The following is a 15,804-nucleotide window of genomic DNA, read 5'->3' on the forward strand; positions in this document are numbered from 1 at the left end:
CCCAAAAAGATGCTAGAATGAATAGCTGTGGATGCGGGGAGGGGCCCATAGAAAATGCCTTTCTACAGGGCCCAGAATTTTGTGCTATGCCCCTGATTCCAACACCAAGAAAGCGGAAGGAAACGGAAAATACATGCATCCTACAGCAAGGGGGCAATCCCGGAAGTAGAACGCGAAGGATATAGACTAGTTGTTTCTTGACAATGTCATCAATGTGTTTTGAGCTTCCAGAAATATGTACTTCAGTATCTCTGTGCTGTGCAAGGACAGGCTCTGACCTGTTGGATCCCCTCCGTTTGAATAATTAGAAAGACATTATAGCATGGTTTGGCTCTGATCTAAATCAGAGGTAATAGAGTCCTTGGTATTTCGGAGTATATCACTTCTCAGTGCCTTGGGGACAGTGCACCAGCTTGTACCGTAGCTGTGTATGAGATACCTACTGATCTTTATAGTACAGAAGTGTTTTAGTTCTGTTAGTTCAGACTTAAATAGACAAGTGTTGAGATTATTGCACTTTAGTTTAACATCTCTTTGGTTTTAACTTTGTCACTGTTACTGGTCTGGAAAATAGCCAACATAAATAGGTTGAGGCAAAATAACATATAGAGTTTTTGTAGGATATGTCACAAAGAGACCAGTCAGTGAAAAGTGGACTTTGAAAAGCTATAAAGGGACGTATTGCTTTGACAACCAAATAAACAGAAATCAAACTCCGTCAGGTCAGAAAAGAATGAAACAGTCCGGTTTTCACTGCAACTGGGCTTACCACAGAGAAACAACTAAAAACAGTCATGTCATGAATGTGTGAAAAATGTTGTAAAATACAATCTTGTATGTAAAGTGTCCCACTTGTAAAATCAACTCATGCAGCTTGACCATCACCGGAGAATTCATCAAATGTGCTCACTCACGATAGACTGGGTAAACCGAGCCCAATCTGCCTGTGATTTGATTTCGCCCTGCAGCTCAAGCTGGAAACCTGTACATTTATCTATCCTGCTTCCGTTACAAATTTGCGGGAACCAATCACAAACTGGCTTATCCACCTGGTGCGCTATTGGCGGGTTTAACACGATGACGATAGAGAAGCAAACAAGCAGCTTTTTGTTTACATTCAACAAGCCGGCCACCGAAGCGCAGCACCAAAGCACGTCTACGGAAAGCCTCTTCACTCCCTATTTAGCCCCATTGTACCTACTTTGGTTGCAGTTCCACCAGAGTTCCACTGGGGGTGATCGCGGTCCAGTGCTAAATGAATGGGACTCTATGGAGCTAGACGGCTAAATTTGTCTCTTTCGCCTGATTGTCGTTGAGAAATCTCAGATTTGATTGTAGTTTTTGCAAGTTCAACATGGATTATAGGTCAAAAGTTGAATGAATGAGTACTTATGTCCTTTTGAGTTCTCACAGGTTGAGTCGTTGTTGCCCATAACACGCTAGCATTCTGCTAATGAATGCTGATTGGTCAGTGAAGGACTGATTACGATCGGAGATCCCGCTTGACGGCATCCGAAGCAGAACCAGAATGTCAGAGTGAATATTTTGGCGTGGTCTTTAAAACATTAGCAAACCTCTTTCTAGCACGTGTATTGACAGGGAGAGCTGTCACCTGTTAGCTGTGTTGTCGATGCCTCGAGAGAAAAAAGGAAGCGACTCAGAGCTTGCCGTAAAGCAGTATCTCTGGCCGTATATGTGTATGACGTCATTGACATTTTAAAAGGCTTTTTAGAACAAAAAAGCTAAACACCCAGCAGTGTGTATTTTCTTAGCCTCCCCTTTCGAATGCAACATTCAAATTACTAGACAAAAAATGATATCCTAAAAGTGGATTTTGAGGGGTATAGCTCCATAGAGTTCCATTCATTCTGCACTCGCCTGTGAGCGCCCCCTATATGAAACGAAGAGTGGAACTGCAACCAGTTCAGAAGCCGGAAGTGTCGAGAGAGTGAATCTCCCTTATTAGAAATTCTTTGGCAGCACTCCATGGCAGCAACCCTTTGATGCTGCTGTCGCTGCTACATCACCCAGATCGTTGGTCTGATTGGTTGAAGGACTATCCAAAATGCGTACAGAGTCATTTGAACTATGCCTGTTGATCACGCCTCTTGTGCAGAGAAAATACAGAGCAGACTCCCCAGACTAATGTTCAATCTTAAAAGATTGAGCTTGGTCTGGTGATAGCCAGACTACACTCACAATGCATTAATCAACTTTCAAAATACTGATGATGTAATATTCCTCCTGTATTTCCAATACTAGAAACCATCAAACAAATAACACATACAGTATACCAGACTGCGCTTGGTTGTACTCCATCCTCATGGAGGAGGTCTCCTGGTTAAATGGCTGGAACAGCTGAGAAAGCTGGGAGAGTGATAAGAAAACTTTTTGAAAAATCTCCCCGAAAAACTGCTGATGAATTTGAATCCTTAAATAATCAGCCAGTGGTCTGAGGGAGGGAAAAAAATAATTAACACTTGTAGAAACTTTTTTCGTGTAATTCCTTCATTCAGACTCATGAAGCACAATTTAGTTTCCGTTATTAAAAATAAATCAACCCTTCCCACACGAAGGATCATCATGTCATGTGTGTTAACAGTGGAAATGTGATCAAGGCCAAAACGAGAGATCAGAGGGCTTTCTATCTTGATTAAATCTTAATGTTGAGATTGTTGCTGGATTACAGCGCATGGGAAATACACGGGGGTTAACAGAGCGAGGTCAGCACAACCAAACTGGAAACGAGCTCCTGCTCCAACATATTTCTTCTAGTTAAACCCTGATCAAAAGAACGTCAAAGTGAATCCAGCACACTCAATACATAGCCAGCCATAAGCAGGCCCACACAGCAATTTATGTCTCTCCAGCTCTGTGCTCACAGGTATGTTTTCATGGTGTGTATTAAATACGGGGTCAGAAGTAGAAATATGTCCTACATTGAGATTCCAGGTCTGCTGCTTAGGCCCAAGGGCGTAGAAACCTCCTCCTGACCTCCACTTCACTCCTCCACATCACATACTGTATGAAGAGCTCTCACTCTGATGCCATGCTGCCCTCTGCTGGTCACAGCCATTGCTACTACATACATGTTAGTCATATTAGAGATCAAGTGTCCAGTTCTTTTATAATCAACTGACTATGTCGTGCCACTTAAATGATGTACTGGGTTTACTTACAATGTTTGGGTTAGGATTAAACCTTCAGGTTGGGTTATTATTGGCGTATGGTCATGGTTTACAGATAGAGATAGAGATATAATATATCTAATAGACAAATGACTCATTGTGAAACATGAACCATATTCCAAGATTGCAGCATAGAATATGCAAATAAAGTGTTGAGCAAAATATGTGTACCACCTGCTCATTCACGATGCAAATGTGGATGAAATAAGTGATCCCCTATCAATTTTGACATTGATGTCCATGCAATATAATGTTGTATATACGTACATATAGGTACAGTAAACTTCCAGGATCTTTATACATCCTTCATGTCCTCTTATTAATTGTATTTTGATCGAAAGATATTAAACCGTAAAGGACGCTAGGATCCAACAACATTGTCAACTTATAAAAACAAAGCTTGAGGAAGCTCTTGTTTGCATTTTCTGTAAAACACATGAATGTATTATTTCTGGTATACATCTTCAAAAACACCATGGACCTGGTAGAAATGGGCAGAGTCATAGGGTAAAGGAAGTAAAGACGCTGGCTTGTGACTAAAAGGCTCAAATAAAGAAGGGTTTATGAAGTGGCCTACCGAACACTTTCCCGCCACGCAGAGAGAAGTATCATTCTGCCCACATGGCGTCCCATCGATCACCCTCTCCGACTGTCGCACGTAGAACCTGAACCCTATAGCCCGGCAGTTCAGTTCACAATGCTGGTCCCCAGGAACTGAAAAGAGATTTAGAAGGCTGTGACAAATCAAGACATTTTGATAACATATATATTACGTTACATCAATCTACATAGTTACATCGAGTGTGTAAATGCAATACTTTTATCATGTGTCAACATTAACAACATTGTTACATGTAACATCAACCCTCTGAGGACGAAAGACGTACCGGCACGTCTAAACGATGTTTGACAAAAACTCCCACTCAAAAAACGATATTACAACATTTAATTTCAGACAATTATCTACTATTTTAAATATATATAACCTATACGACTTTGGTAAACTCATTTCAAGCACCGAAACAATTCGTACAACACATCATAAGTTAAGGTTTGTTTTCAAAAGAGATTTGAGGAATTTCAAAAAGCCAACATCAATGTTTCAGCTTTAGCACCAAATTATCTCTTTACACATTGCTCTAGCAAAAATGTGGGCGTCAATATACGCAAAGCTGAGTTTGTTCTGAACATTTTGATATAAATATATGCAATAATGTATGCAAATACCCTAAAAAAGGTACATTTAAGAAGATATGTGAAAATGCCCTTAGACCTCAGAGGGTTAAATATATATATATATATATATAATGTAGAGCGAGCTGGTCATTATAGCGAATACAACCCCAACAGGGTGATGCAGGACCCCGACGCGAAGCGTAGGCTACATATTGTGTCGTCGCTCCACATTATCCCTTACATATCACTGACCTTTTTGTAGCATGAGAATATTACGTCACAGGCCTTCAAATACTTAACTTCCCAAAAGATTAGATGTCAGTGAAAAATCACATAGAGCAACATTATGTCACCATGTTACCAATACAACTAATACACAGGTCTGCTATCTAACCCTGCAGCCTTAAATGAAATGTAATTACAGTCAGTCAAAGTACTAAAACAACATTTAATTAGGCAAAAAATAATATTAATGGTTGCTTTGTGTCTCGACAAAACGGCAGTGAATGGAAACATAGCAACAGTTTGGAAATGATTCTGTGTTTAAGTGCCCTAAAGTAGTAGCCTGGTCTGGATGCTGCGCATCGGAGTGTAAATGTGTGTGAATGTTTATCTGATGAGCAGGTGGCACCTTGTACGGCAGCCTCGGCCACAGTGTATGAATGTGTGTGAATGGTGAATGGTTCCTGTACTATGTAAAAGCGCTTTGAGTAGTCGTTAAGACTAGAAAAGTGCTATATAAATACAGTCCATTTACATTTACATTTACATTTACCAGACTCTCGTACATTTAATTTGTACAGAGAGTCTGGCCTCTCTCCATTGACAAGTGTTAACTTCCTTGAAGGCGGGTACTCTTTTGAAGTTTAAAACTATTGGATTTGCCCAGAGCCACTCTGGATCTGCCATAACCAGGGCTTAATTTGAGCCGGAACACGCCGGAACATGTTCCGGCACCTCCGACTTTGGAACCTTTTTTTATTGGATCCGGCACCTCCTCTGTCACCATGAAAAATGTATCACCTAAATGAAAAAAATAAATTACTGTTTGTGTAGTGTTCAATGTTTTTATCTGTCTTGTTAGTCTTTATTCCCCATTGAAGTTCCACAAAAATCTTGTGTTTGCGTTTTCGATGCGTTTTGAGGTGAATTTTCAGGGTAAGACAGAGGGGGGGGGGGACGGAGAGAGGGGAGGCACTTCAAAAGCGCGGCGCTGCACTTCAAGTGACACAGGCAGATGTGCTGGTTGAGATTGCTGTCAAAAAGACAACAAAGTTTGCTTAACTTTTTCAAATACGCTGGCCAGTCGGATCCCAAACAAGCAAAAACCATTTCAGCCGATCAAGAATGTGGAGACCACGGTGGGTTTTTTGGTTAATTGAATAGTCCGATGGATAATTGCTGCTTGTGACAACGATTGTTGCAGTGTATATTTTTATTTATTTTTTTTTTACATTTCTGAAATAAAAATAAACATTGCCCTGATGTACACACAGTGCTGTTTAGGTGTTTTTAGTCAGAGAAGCTACGTAGGCAGTGTAATTGTTTTTTTTGATCCGTTACCTCCAACCCCCGTTTTGAGTCGCTGGATCCACCCCCCCTCTGCACTCCGGGACCTCCCTCTTTACAAATTAAGCACTGGCCATAACCAATCGCTAACGTTTGGTCGTGACATATGTCATGCGCATGTGCAACAAGAGGGGAGAACGACAACAACTATCGGCTTATATTTAGCATTAGCATCGCTAGCATTAGCCTTAGCCAACTCCTTCACCACTAACGGAGCGAGCTGGAAAATCAAACTTTCCCCGAACCCCGTGGGGAGGAGGTTCACAACATCATGGCCACCAACAAAACTCAGCAAAGATTGTTCTTGCTCGGGCTTTGACTTCTGGATATTCGGCAGCATTGCTGCCACAACGGACCGAATGGCTTCGCTCGCATCTTTCTAGCGCACGTCCTCAACGTCATCGTTCTCAGCCACTCCCTCTGTTCGCTGATTGGACCTACAAATATTTGACCGGAGAAAACCCAAGAATATACCGCAAACCCAGACAGAGTACTGAAGGGAAATGAAAATTGAGTGGAAGTAAGTAGGAGGGCGGAGCCAGGCTACTAAAGTAGCACATAAGAGGGGTTTACAAATTCAGAAAGTGTCTGATGCCCATTGGGCAGAGCATCAGGAGCTAGCACAAAAGCTAGATGAAACAAACAATAAAATGAATCCCTAAAATGCTTTTGTTTGATGACACAAAAACTGCAGTGAGTGACCACGAAGGATTCTGACCCCTGTACTTCACATTTTGTTCAGGTGCAATATCAATGAGATATACTATAAGCCAGGGGTGTCAAACTCAACTTCCCTAAGGGCCACACTAGAAAATGAGAATCACATCAAGGGCCAGACATATAGTTTATTGCTTTTATGTCATGGGAAAAGTCAAATATCTTTGACTTTATTATTGTATGTTTCATATAGTCTTCTCACTTACAGTTTGGTTGTAAAAAATGACGAAGAAAATGCCAAAAACGTTTGGAAAAAGTGTCAAAAATAACATTGTGAGAAGTGACAAAAAGTATTTGAGCCAAAATGTATTGTCAACCTAAATGTATATAGGGGCCGGATAAAAATTAGCAAGGGGCCAGATTTGGCCCGCAGGCCTTGAGTTTGACATGTGTGCTATAAGCCCAAAAGCAAGGTATTTCTTAAACAGATGTACAAGAGTACGTTAAGCATTGTTCAAGATGGGTGTCAAATAATCCAAACTCAACCTCTTACATTTACCTGAGGTTATTTAATCTTTACATCTGCATTACCCGTCAGTCAAAGTCTGTAGTACAAAGACGAGATCTCAAATACACACGTTTGACAGGATATTCATCTGGAGACTGTTATTTCCATTAGTGTTCTTCTCAGAGAAATTACATTTCAGGAGGTGTTTTGACTGTTGCCTGGATACTTCAAGTGAGTAAAGTCAGAGAGTTTGTATGGGTGAACATTTATCAGTGAGCGTACAGTCAGGTGACATACCGCAGTGCTTACATCGCTACACACCTTAGTTCATATAGGTCAGGCAGCTGAAGATGTAACTGACAGTGAAAATGTGATTAATTATGAAATGTGTGCGACCTTAAGATGAAGTACTTTTTAGGTTATCTCAGACATCTAGGCAGGACCCATGTGGTTACACATGTGCTGTCACTCCTTAAACACATTTTTATAAACAGTTTTACTTGTTTGTTCTTTTATTTTGTTTTTTTTACCCTCTTTTAAACTCTCTGTTTGTGTCTATTGGATTACACACATTTACTGTATGTCCCCTTCAGGATGAATTGTAATAACTTTGGTGACATAACCCTCATCAGGTCAACACATTAATTTGTCCATTACTATTAATGATATTCCCATCAGCCTACTACTTTTGTGTTACAATTATATGATCATTACAGATCACTATTTGCCATAATTTAGAGTTTTCAAGATAAATGCTATCACAATGCAATTTTGTCTTTATTTGTTATATTTTTGAATCCCTGACCAGCTAATGTTACTCTTCCCAGGGTACACAGAGATAAACAAAAACAGTACTATAGTATTAAAAAGTACTAAACTAACTAGTAAAGTAATACTGCAAAATAATACTGCAATTCCATAAGAACATATACATATGCACATGCTGTATACATATAACTTACCCTCATTGAAAGGTTCCCACTCGTACAATCTGCCCATGAAAGGTTGGTTGTTGTATGAAGAACACTGAACAGCCCTGATATGTCTGCTGGATGGAGGACAGGCCTGAGGACGGACCACACACACACACACACACACACACACACACACACACACACACACACACACATTTATTTTCCACAAAGACGGATTCCAACAGGTAAATCCTTTGTAACAGGAGCAAGCTCATATTTCTCATTGTCACGCTCTGTAGCTATTGATTGACTGCTGTAGATGACCCACTCTGTTTTAACAGTTTTAACTCTGTGCTTGTAGCTCAGTCTTTTTTGCCAAAAGCGGTTAGATTCCAGTATTTATAAAGGCTCGCCAGTGTAACTCAACCTCCCTGACATCCCCCCATATCTCCTTTGTCTAAACAAGCCCCTGGTCTGCTTTACTTCGCTTAAATATCTGTGACATCGCACACCAGAGACAATATACAGAACCAGCCACTTTTGTTTTAATTTATTTTAATGTACTGGATGGATTCCATAACCTCGGCTCAGATAAGCAAAGCCCATTCACACACTTTACAGCTGGGGTTTAACTGATGAGGTTTGCTAAGCCAATAGCTTTACCAATATTGGAAAATATTTAGTGTCGGATTTATAGCTTTGAATTCTAACAAATATTTTGTTTTGTATAGTCTTTGGACAAAAATGGAGTTCTCGTCTGCCTTGCTCGTCATGGTGGGCGTGTGAACGCTCGCAAGCTAGCATGTAGCTTGCTCATTAGCAAACAGTGTGTAAATAAGCAACCTGCACTTCCTCCCACAATTTACATGATGTTGTGCCAAGCAGCCCTTCATTTAGTTTTGTAACTGTAATGCTTGAGGCTGGGGACATAGAAAAGAGGGATCCCAGAAAGTACAATAATGATCTTCTCCTCCACAGCTCCACAGCAGGTAAACACTAAATTTCCTGACTCATCACTGTTTTTCAGCAAAATACTGCATACCCGGCAGGCACAGTTTGCCCTCATTTGCAAAAAGATAGAAAATGTCAACTAAACTTTCCACCCATCCCTTTGTTTCATCACTAGTCAGTACCGCACCACCTGGAACCCCACAATGCCTTGCAAAGCACTGCCTCGCTCCACCTGCAGTGGGTCTTTACTGTAAACCTCAAAGGCTGTTGCCACACATACAGTACGATTCTTGAATACTTTGCACTGTGGAAAAAAACTGAGCTTGCGAGATGTCTGTCTGTGCAAGTGTTATGTTTCTATCTTTTGTTCTCACATTTCTTTTGATTTTGTAGAATTTTCCTCATCTGAGATTATGGAATAAAACTAAATAAAAACCAGAACAATAAGTGAAATCAATCATGTTATCTATCCATTAAATGCCCGTACCTTTCTTTTTGATGCTGCCTTTCTTTAACTAATTGTTCACTTCTTATACTGCACTGTAACTTTTATTCCAGTATCTCTTTTTATATTTTTAGCTGTTACTGAAGTTACTTTGTTGAACATTGGAACTGTATGACAATCTATGTAAGCATATAATGAGAATTAAAAAGTAAGTCCAGTGAGACCGGCCGTTCTGGGAACGGCAAGGATTGCGGGTGGATTATGTGTACATAGCAACGCCTTATACATTGTCCCACACTAGCGTCATAAAATCGTGTTATTTGTTTTTATATTTTATATTGTTTTTAACTGCTCTTCAGTGTTTTATGTAAATCACTTTGAATTGCCCTGTTGCTGAAATGTGCTACAATTACAATTACTACAGTTACATATAAAGCTGCCTTGCCTTACCTAGCCAACATGCTAAAAATAATAATAGGAACAAGGTGAAGATTTGCATACATTACTGTTGCAGATCCTGTAGTGAGCATGTTCCCCTGTGCAGAAGGAACTAGGCAGGGGGTTGTAGGGTCTCTCTGGGTGCTGCTGGGGTCCAAATGTCTGGCTGCTCGATTGTGGCTCCTGCTGGCCCTGAGCATGGTTGGCCGAACCAGGCTGGTAGAGAGGGGCCCAGACTTGGTTATTTTTGGGCTGCTGTGCCCGGGGTTGCATGTAGGGTCTGCTATAGTGATGGAGGTTGTTGGAGGGGTCGAGGTTGTCTGACCTGTGGCCACCGCGACCACTAGTGGTAGGGTGGTAGGCATCAGCTGCAGCAGAGCGTCTCTGTCTGTGAGGGCGAGCCGTCCCAGAGCCCTGGCCTGTGTCTGTCTGAAGAGGAGCAACATAAGGAGTTCTCCCGTAGCCATACCTCCCCGGGATGATCTGAGTGACCCTCCTGAAGACACAAACATGAGGAGATTGAACTAAACCAATGATTTTGTACTAGTTTAACTGTACTAGTTGTCACTGCCATCTCTAAACCGCCACACGTCCCCGCTGACACAGAAGCACACAATTGAATCACATATCGTCTGTCAACCTATAGAAAATGTCATCTACTCTGCCTTTTAAAACCAACCCGAGATTGTACAACAGAGGCCATCCAGTATATTTGGGTACACACCTTTTATTTTATCTTTTAGCTAAATTTCTTCTTTTGCTGAGGAAACTGCCACAAGTTTTGAGAAGCATCCAGGTCCCAGTAGCATGATTCTGGGAGCTTTTGTTGTTATTTGGCTCCTTAGATTCCAACTCAAACAACCCCCCCATTACTCAGCTGTCAGTGCTATTTGTTTAAATGCAAGCACAACAGGAAGGAGGTCACAAAGCTGCCAAGCACAAGCCGAGCTTTTGACTACATCCATAAAAGACTAGCTTTCCACTGAAGGGCAGTCAGATGGCCCACAGTGAGGGCTCCGGAAAAGTCACTTTTAGACCAGGCTGCTCAGCATGCAGCACAGCCGTACAGGCTCTTTAAGGACTTGCAGATCTTGACAAAGAGCTGCAATACTGAAAAAAGTTCTTCATGGACCATCATGATAGTCAGATTACTTCCAATTTTGACAGTTCTTTTCACAGTACTTCTTTAATGCCTAAATAACACTCAGGTTAAATAAATGATCATGAATTACAATAAAATAGATAATAGATAGTCATTATTTTCTTACTCTTTTGCGACTATTTGCAGTGTGTTGTGTCGGAAGCTACTGATAGGTGACAAGTTAAAAGAAAAACCAGCATAAAGTGTCTTACGTATTGAGCCTTGTCATATATTCTCCATGTCTCTGGAACTGAGCTGGAAAGATTAACACTATTCTTTTTAAAGATTTCACCTCATTTAATGTTGATGGTGATGGTGGAGAGCGCTATCTATAACCCAGCTCTACAATGTGTTATAGGTGTTCATCTGGTTTAGGATCTGGTGATGGTGAAGGCCGTAGAATATCATTAACATTATTTTCACACTGATCAAAATCATGTATTGACCCCTTGTGCCATGTGTTGTTATGTTTCTTCATTCATTTTATCGGGTGTTTCCTTTTGTCAGTCATCTGTATCACTTCCTTTAAATAGATATAAAATCACAGCCTTCCATTTACAAATTCCAGTTTTAAGCACATTGATTTCAACACCTCAGTTCGTTTTGTAGCACAAAATCAATCTCATCACCCTGTGCAGGATGATACAGTACCTGCGTCCACTAGGCCGGGTCTCCTTCTCCTCCTTCTGATCTCCCCGGCTGCTGCTGTTTGAGGACCTGCCTGCGTTGCGGTGCAGAGGAACTGTTGGCCGCAGGGCTGAAATGACATGGCCTGGTTGCTGGGGGTGAACACCAGCTCTTCTAGAGGGGTATTGGGATGGAGTGTAAACAGGCAGGCAGGGCCTGCTCTGCTCTTGTACCCCTCTTCCACAGGTCCGGGAGCAGGTTGACCAGGGCCCCCAGGCGCCCCAGGAGCCCTGAATTTCTCCATGCTCTGCCCTGAACTCCTGTTGGGGCTCTGCCCTCTGAGTAACCTGTATGGAGATGAAACAACCAAAATTAGCGACACCCCAGAGTGCAAGAAAGCTGAATAGTGTGTGCCAAGGATTGATGGAAAGCCTCCATCAACGAGACTTTAATCTCCCCAGATCATGGCCTTGTATAAAGGCTCAAGTCAGTGACCTCATCTCATCAACATGACTATCCTGCCCCTCCGCCTCCCACCACTGTCCATGAAACAGACCTCTGTTCACGGTTATAAAGCCCTGATTTGGCTGATTAGTGGGTGTCTGTTAGTGGCCTATCCCATATTGGCTACCTGCATTTCTCACTGTTGACTCTATTCCTCTGCGCAACTTTGCCAGGGACGTATTAGCAGTGTGCACTGTGCTCTCTGTTTGAGGAACCTGCCAGGAGAAGCCCTGTGCCAAGTCAGCTTTATCCATGGAGCGGCGTGGAAATCCTGCTCTTTAAGGAGCACTTTGTCTCCATTCACAGCAACCTCTCTGGGCAAACACATGGCCGTAGTAAGAGCTCAGCTGCCTTTGACTTTTAGCAAATGGAAAGAGAATAAAGAACCACTAGGGAGAGTTGGCAGGAAGTTATTCTCCTGTCAATCAGCCTGTGCAGCTATTCAGCGAGATCTCAGACATATCCCCCCCAACCACCCCACCTCCTCTACCCTGCTTCAGCCTTTGTAACTTAACGCCACTGTCATCCCCCGGGTCAGCCATAGGTCACACAGCTGGATTCCCAATGGAAACCCATGAAGCCGACTTGCGCCGACCCCCTCTAACCTGACCGGATAGTTGATCTGTCAGTCAGCTTCATCCAAGAGGTGCATCCACTAGTTTCTTCCATGAGGTTCCTGTGGCTCCAGAGGTCATGGGGTGGTTTGCTGACAGCTGACATAAGGCCTCTCTGTTTTACTACAATCAACAGTGCTTTTCACTCATGCTCTCATTACAAGTTAACAGATTAGCACCCTGGTCAAGTTCCCCATGGGAATACTCTCACTGTCTACAAATACTGGGACAGAACAAGCAAGGTATAAAAGTATATACTTTAGGGCGGCATTTGGCTATGCCAAGACACGACCATGCATGCCATGTCCCACAAGAGGAGCGTTCCACTTGCCAACCATGCGATCAGACTGATTCCTGGAAATATTCGAGGGAGGTCTACCATCGTGTGCATGAGGGTGTCAAATAGATGACACATGCTAGAACACAGATTTTTTTGTTTTTCTGTAGCAACACTTGCTACGCAATTGCTGCTCACCTTCCTGTGGTCAGCTGTGTGCTGGCAGTCCAGGAGGTCTGACCAAAGCAACAGCAGGAGGACAGAAGCTCTACAGGAAACAGGCAGAAGTGATACTGATGATACTGGTAATTTTAATTACAGTAATTGTTGGTTTAGAATCAAGAATATACATAGCATTGTAGTGCTAATACAATATCACTATATTCAAAAGTTAAAAGGTAATCAGAGAATAACAAAATAGAAACAAAGAGATTCATCAGCATTCAAATACAAATTAATACAAAAACGTTTGAAACAAATAAGTAATCCATTATTGAAACGATCACTGAGAATCTGAGATTACCTGACAATCCAGACACAGGCTGCTTGCATAGCTCCTGGATTCTTAAAGTTGGACACTTAAGTGAAAATTGAGAAGTTCACATTAGCATACACACCTGAGTTGTACTCACATTTTCAACACTAATGCTGTCTGTGGTGCCCCAGCATAGAGGCACTGGAGGGTCAAAATCCAAAGGAACTCTGTCTAATCACTACCCATCTACAGAATATCATTTTGTGTGCTGTAAATATCCCACGAACGTCAAAATCCTGCTACTTTTTCAACTGCCACTACACCACATCCATCTGCCTGACAGTCCCTCAAGACACTGACTCAGCAACTCAGAGAAAAAATAAACGACTTCTACCCATTAGACCGTGTGAGTTGACCTCTCTGGCCTTTTACTCCTAATGAGGAAGCCCCCCCTCCCTGCTGAAAAACTGCTACCCTATATCTGAGGTCTAGTTAGGGAAGGACTTTCACTTCTCACCCCAGGCCATATATCTCAGCTTTGTTGTCTAAATTAAGTTCATTGAACCAGACAGGATGGTCAAAAAAAGTCCTGCACACTTTATAGCATCCAAATCAGAAGAAAAACATACAGAATACATAGTATGCAATGATTGTAGGGAATGAAAAAAAACTCCTCATAAGGATCAAATTGTTAATTCATAAATGAATTAATAATCAACATTAACAGCCCATATATAATTATGTCGACGTACCTGTAGGTCAATGATGCGGGTACGGAGAAATATTTGCTACTTCACTGTACTTTCGAATTAGTGTGTCCTCCACAGATTCATTCCCAAACGCAGGTATCCTCACGGTCGAAACTTTAATCCAGGTGGAAATTCAGGATTTCCCTACAGAGACTTTGTGCTAAGCCATTTAAGTCAGTAAATCCGTATCCAGAGTTGTGAATCAAATCCTGGCGCAGTAGAAACTCCGGACCTTGGTCATCATGGTGATTCCGGCGGTTCTGCTTTTACGCACAAAGACACAGAATGACAGAAAGCTGGAAACCGACACGGCAGAAAGAAAACAACCTCTGCTGCGCCCTCTGCCGCAACAACCACTCTCTCTCTCTCTCTCTCTCTCTCTCTCTCTCTCTCTCTCTCTCTGTCTCTGTGTGTGTGTGTGTGTGTGTGTGTGTGTGTGTGTGTGTGTGTGTGTGTGTGTGTGTGTGTGTGCCATGTAAATATGTAGGTGTGTCTCCTCCTTTATCCCACTCCGTGAGTGACGCGTGTGGAAGAGAGTCTCCAGTGCCTCTCTCTGACACTTAAATGTGCATATTGGAGCCATAGACAGGTGAATGATCTCACCACCAGGGATATACAATCAGTCAGCTGCATTCAGTGTGGCCATGTTTACAAATGAGTATGCTCTGTCATGGTTTAACAAAAGACAGAAAAGAAGCACGGAAACTTATTTCTTTTGTTTGGCATTTCATTTAACATATGCATGGTGTTACTTTTGATTTTACAACATCGTTAAAAAGAAGTAGGATAACACTCACACAACTAAACAGTATTATACAAAATGTCATTACAGCAGGATTAAAAGGGTCAGTTTATCCAAATCACAGAAATTAACATATCCCCCCCCCCACTTCGTGATGACACACTGGCCGCACTCCTCACACTTCAGTTGTTGTTTCTATTGGCCGATGGGATTGGTTACTGATGCTGTAGTCAGTGGTACAAAATGGGACCAGAGTGCACAGAAAAAAAACAGTGGAGGACTGAAAACAGCTGTATTGTTTTCTCAAAGGTAGAAAAATGACCAACAAGCTGGAGTGACATATAGTGGTTATTAATGTACTAATGGGCACCATCAAGACCAGGATAGCCTCCTCCAGATAGCCTCTTCATCCTGTCCTGAAGGGTGAGCCCAGACACCCAACTATTAATTCAAGCATGTCACCCGGACCCAGCCATGGCTTACTTTGGTGTCCAAAAACAATACAACTAAACTGTATAAACTAAAAGACCTTTAAGTTCAATGAACAATGGGACTTGGTTTGTACAAAAGCCTCCTAATGTATCAGGGTGCACCCCAAAGTGTTGCACACTTATGGATTTACAGCCTACAGAAGGGGAATGTGGTGAAACTTTTTTCCAGGGCAAAATCACTGACATTTACTTGTTCATATTCATAAACTGAAAAAGCTTGGTGTAGGCTACTGTTGTGTTTAGCCTGTTTGTTTAATTTGACACAACAAAACAGAGCTATGCACGGTTCAGTGGTCTTCATTGTCTGTAAACATGCTGGCTTGACATTTGCTTCATTA

At 41.9% G+C, this 15,804-nt stretch overlaps 1 protein-coding gene across 4 annotated transcripts in view; it reads right to left on the reverse strand.

The window, feature by feature from the left end:
* The window catches only part of thsd4 (thrombospondin type 1 domain containing 4), a 49,294-nt gene extending 34,645 nt beyond the window's left edge, over positions 1–14,649 (reverse strand). For all 4 annotated transcript variants that reach the window (XM_078253403.1, XM_078253393.1, XM_078253385.1 and 1 more), the window contains exons 1-7: positions 14,237–14,649; positions 13,533–13,587; positions 13,208–13,277; positions 11,639–11,961; positions 9,910–10,342; positions 8,061–8,163; positions 3,766–3,902 (exon numbers count right to left, since the gene is read on the reverse strand). In XM_078253403.1, coding sequence (XP_078109529.1) covers positions 3,766–3,902; positions 8,061–8,163; positions 9,910–10,342; positions 11,639–11,961; positions 13,208–13,277; positions 13,533–13,561 — 1,095 coding nt within the window. In that variant the 5' untranslated portion in view covers positions 13,562–13,587; positions 14,237–14,649. The remainder of the gene's footprint in view (positions 1–3,765; positions 3,903–8,060; positions 8,164–9,909; positions 10,343–11,638; positions 11,962–13,207; positions 13,278–13,532; positions 13,588–14,236) is intronic.
* Between the last annotated feature and the right edge of the window lie 1,155 nt (positions 14,650–15,804).

The sequence above is a fragment of the Sander vitreus genome, chromosome 1 (assembly GCF_031162955.1).
Source record: "Sander vitreus isolate 19-12246 chromosome 1, sanVit1, whole genome shotgun sequence".
Classification (NCBI taxonomy): Eukaryota; Metazoa; Chordata; class Actinopteri; order Perciformes; family Percidae; genus Sander; species Sander vitreus.